Genomic DNA, 3,573 nt, shown 5'->3' with positions numbered 1-3,573 from the left:
AGCTTCTTATACACAGTGATGGGTGATGGGGGGGAGGGGGCTGGAGAATCTCAGCTCTGATTACATACAGAGCCCGGGGGAGGGGACAGACACACTTATCATTTACAGTAGAGGAATATGATGGGGGCAGTTTTGATGGGGCAGTTTAATAGGGCCAATTTTGATTGGGGAAGTTTAATAGGGGCAAATTTGATGGGAGCAGTTTGATGGGGGCAATTTTGATGGGGGCAGTTTGATGGGGGCAGAGGGACATTTGGAATAGATTTATAGTCATGAATGGAAACTGGTTTGTTGAACATTATAGCTCATTATTTGGACATTTAAATTAATTTCCTTTGTTTTTTTTTCATCAGATCCCACGTCCACGGAGACCGCTGATACCGAGAAATTCAAGAAGCACCAAAGAAACCTGAAAACACAATGGAAGACTCCTTCAGTCGCTTCCACTAAAACAGCTGATACCAAGACGGTCAGCGAGGACCAAAGTAACCTGAAAAAAAAATGGAAGACCCCTTCGGGCGCTTCCACTGAGACCGCTGACACTAAGACGGTCAGCGAGGACCAAAGTAACCTGAAAAAAAAATGGAAGACCCCTTCGGGCGCTTCCACTGAGACCGCTGACACTAAGACGGTCAGCGAGGACCAAAGTAACCTGAAAAAAAAATGGAAGACCCCTTCGGGCGCTTCCACTGAGACCGCTGACACTAAGACGGTCAGCGAGGACCAAAGCAATGTGGAGATACAGAGGGAGACCCCTTTAGTCACTTCCACTGAGACCGACGATACCGAGACGGTCAACGAGGACCAAAGCAATGTGGAGATACAGAGGGAGACCCCTTTAGTCACTTCCACTGAGACCGACGATACCGAGACGGTCAACGAGGACCAAAGCAATGTGGAGATACAGAGGGAGACCCCTTCAGTCACTTCCACTGAGACCGACGATACCGAGACGGTCAACGAGGACCAAAGCAATGTGGAGATACAGAGGGAGACCCCTCCAGTCACTTCAACTGAGGAGGTCCCCATGATGTTTCCAACAATGACGGTGACAACGACAACAACAACGGAGACCAGTACTTATAATACAGGAATAGTATTCATCGATCCCAGTGTGAAATTTATCGTCAAGACCTACTATCAACTGAAGAGAAATGGCTACCTTCCATTAGCATGCATCTTAGCTGGAGTCGTTCTTCTAGTAGTCATCGTCATCATTTCATTAGGACTTTACTTTACGTAAGTTATTGCAAATTCTTCATAGGTTTTCTCCATTACACTTCATGCTATCACCCACTGTATGAGCCCTCCCAATATTTACCACTTTTCCTATAGGTGGGCAGTTGATCAGACCGAGGCGGTGTGTTTTTCTGTACTTATTGCCCGGGGTTTAGCAGCACAAGCCCCTCACTGGTCATAATGAGATTAACGCACCTCTTATGCCCCGTACATGCGATCGGATTTTCCGCCAGCAAAAGTCCGATGTGAGCTTTTGGTCGGAAATTCTGACCGCGTTTATGCTCCATCGGACTTTTGCTGGCGGAATTTCCGCCAGCAAAAGATTGAGAGCAGGTTCTCTATTTTTCCGACGAAAAAAAAAAATTCAGATCGGAAATTCCGATCGTCTGTGGCAATTCCGACACGCAAAATTCAGACGCATTCTCAGGAAACAACTTGACGCATGCTCGGGAAGCATTGAACTTAGTTTTCTCGGCTCATCGTAGTGTTGTAAGTCACCACGTTCTTGACGTTGAAAAGTTCAGAGAACTTGTGTGACCGTGTGTATGCAAGCCAAGCTTGAGCGGTATTCCGTCGATGTTTTTTTCCCAACGGAAAATCCGATCGTGTGTACGGGACATAACATTTGTTCTATGGGGGAGGGGTGAATGAACGGAGGCTGCTGGTAACAGTAACAAATGGGGTGATGGCGTGTGACTATTTGTTTTCGATCAAACACAGATTTAAGTGGCGTCAGCTATTAATTCTGAACATTTCTGCTGGTTTATGGACACATTCTTATAACATTTCTTTATCTCCACAGAATTTGTTACTGCAAGGAAAGACCGGAGATGGAGGGAGTACACACAATGAGAGAAGGAGACGCAAAGGAAGATGGTGTCATAGTGCAAATAGAAGATGGATGCACAGCAAAGGATGAAACGCGCATCATGATGGAGCAAAGCGGAGATATGGAAGGAGGAATCACTGAGAGGAACAAAATGCAAACATGGGTGCAAGAAAAACTCGCAGCGAGGAAAAAAAAACTTGCAAAGATGCAAAAAAATTGTGTAGAGACGCAAGAACTGTCAGTGAGGGAAATATTTGCAGAGATTCAAGGAAAAATGTCAGGCCTACAAAAAAAGTATGAAGAAATACTCATAGAGATAGAAGCCAAGGATGAAGAACTTGCAGTGATGAAAAAAGAACTTGCAGTGATGAAAGAACCAATAGCGACTAAAAATGAAGGTGCGGCGAGGGAAAAAGAACTCGCAGTGACCAAAAAGAGACAAAAAAAAGGAAAAATATCTCGCAGTGACCAAGAAGAGACAAAAAAAAAAAGAACTGGCAGTGAACAAGAAGAGACAAAAAAAAAAAGAACTGGCAGTGAACAAGAAGAGACAAAAAAAAAAAGAACTGGCAGTGAACAAGAAGAGACAAAAAAAAAAAGAACTCGCAGTGAACAAGAAGAGACAAAAAAAAAAAGAACTGGCAGTGACCAAGAAGAGACAAAAAGAAAAAGAACTGGCGGTGACCAAGAGGAGACAAAAAAAAAAAGAACTGGCAGTGAACAAGAAGAGACAAAAAGAAAAATAACTGGCAGTGACCAAGAGGAGACAAAAAAAAAAAGAACTGGCAGTGAACAAGAAGAGACAAAAAGAAAAATAACTGGCAGTGACCAAGAAGAGACAAAAAAAAAAGAACTCGCAGTGAACAAGAAGAACTTGCAAAGATGCAAGAGAAATTTGCAGAGACAAAAAAAAAAGAACTGCCAGCGAAGAAAGAACTCGCAGTGAGCAGTAAGAGAAATTTGCAGGGACAAAAGAAGAACCATCAGCAACTAAAGAAATAAGTGAGGGATGAAGACTAAGACTAAAGAGGAGGTCCGGCTTCACTTCCCGATTCCCTACTGCGCATGCGCGACTTGTGCTGCGCGATGTCACTGGTCCCCACTGTCTTCTGGGACCTGTGTGTCCTTAACAACTAATGACTTATCAGCTGTCGGCAGGTTTCCCGCTGACATCTGAATGAAAGCCAAAGAATTGCCAGCAATAACATTTTAAGAGGACACAGTAAGGGGGGTGGTAAGAGGGCACAGTAAGGGGGGGGGGGTAAGAGGGCACAGTAAGAGTGCACAGTAAGGGGGTGGTAAGAGGGCACAGTAAGAGGGCACAGCAAGGGGGGTAAGAGGGCACAGTAAGGGGGGTGGTAAGAGGGCACAGTAAGGGGGGGTAAGAGGGCACAGTAAGGGGTGGGGGTAAGAGGGCACAGTAAGGGGTGGGGGTAAGAGGGCACAGTAAGGGGGGGTAAGAGGGCACAGTAAGGGGGGGTAAGAGGGCACAGTAAGGGGGGGGT

At 45.4% G+C, this 3,573-nt stretch overlaps 1 protein-coding gene across 1 annotated transcript in view; it reads left to right on the top strand.

Moving 5' to 3' along the window:
* Nucleotides 1–3,014, top strand: part of LOC120915883 (inner centromere protein A-like) — a 10,848-nt gene extending 7,834 nt beyond the window's left edge. Inside the window, exons 2-3 of the mRNA XM_040326695.1 lie at nucleotides 354–1,239; nucleotides 2,042–3,014. Coding sequence (XP_040182629.1) covers nucleotides 354–1,239; nucleotides 2,042–3,014 — 1,859 coding nt within the window. The remainder of the gene's footprint in view (nucleotides 1–353; nucleotides 1,240–2,041) is intronic.
* The last annotated feature ends 559 nt before the right edge of the window (nucleotides 3,015–3,573 follow it).

The sequence above is a fragment of the Rana temporaria genome, chromosome 10 (genome assembly GCF_905171775.1).
Source record: "Rana temporaria chromosome 10, aRanTem1.1, whole genome shotgun sequence".
In the NCBI taxonomy this organism is placed as follows: domain Eukaryota; kingdom Metazoa; phylum Chordata; class Amphibia; order Anura; family Ranidae; genus Rana; species Rana temporaria.
This window is presented reverse-complemented; position numbering and strand designations above follow the sequence as displayed.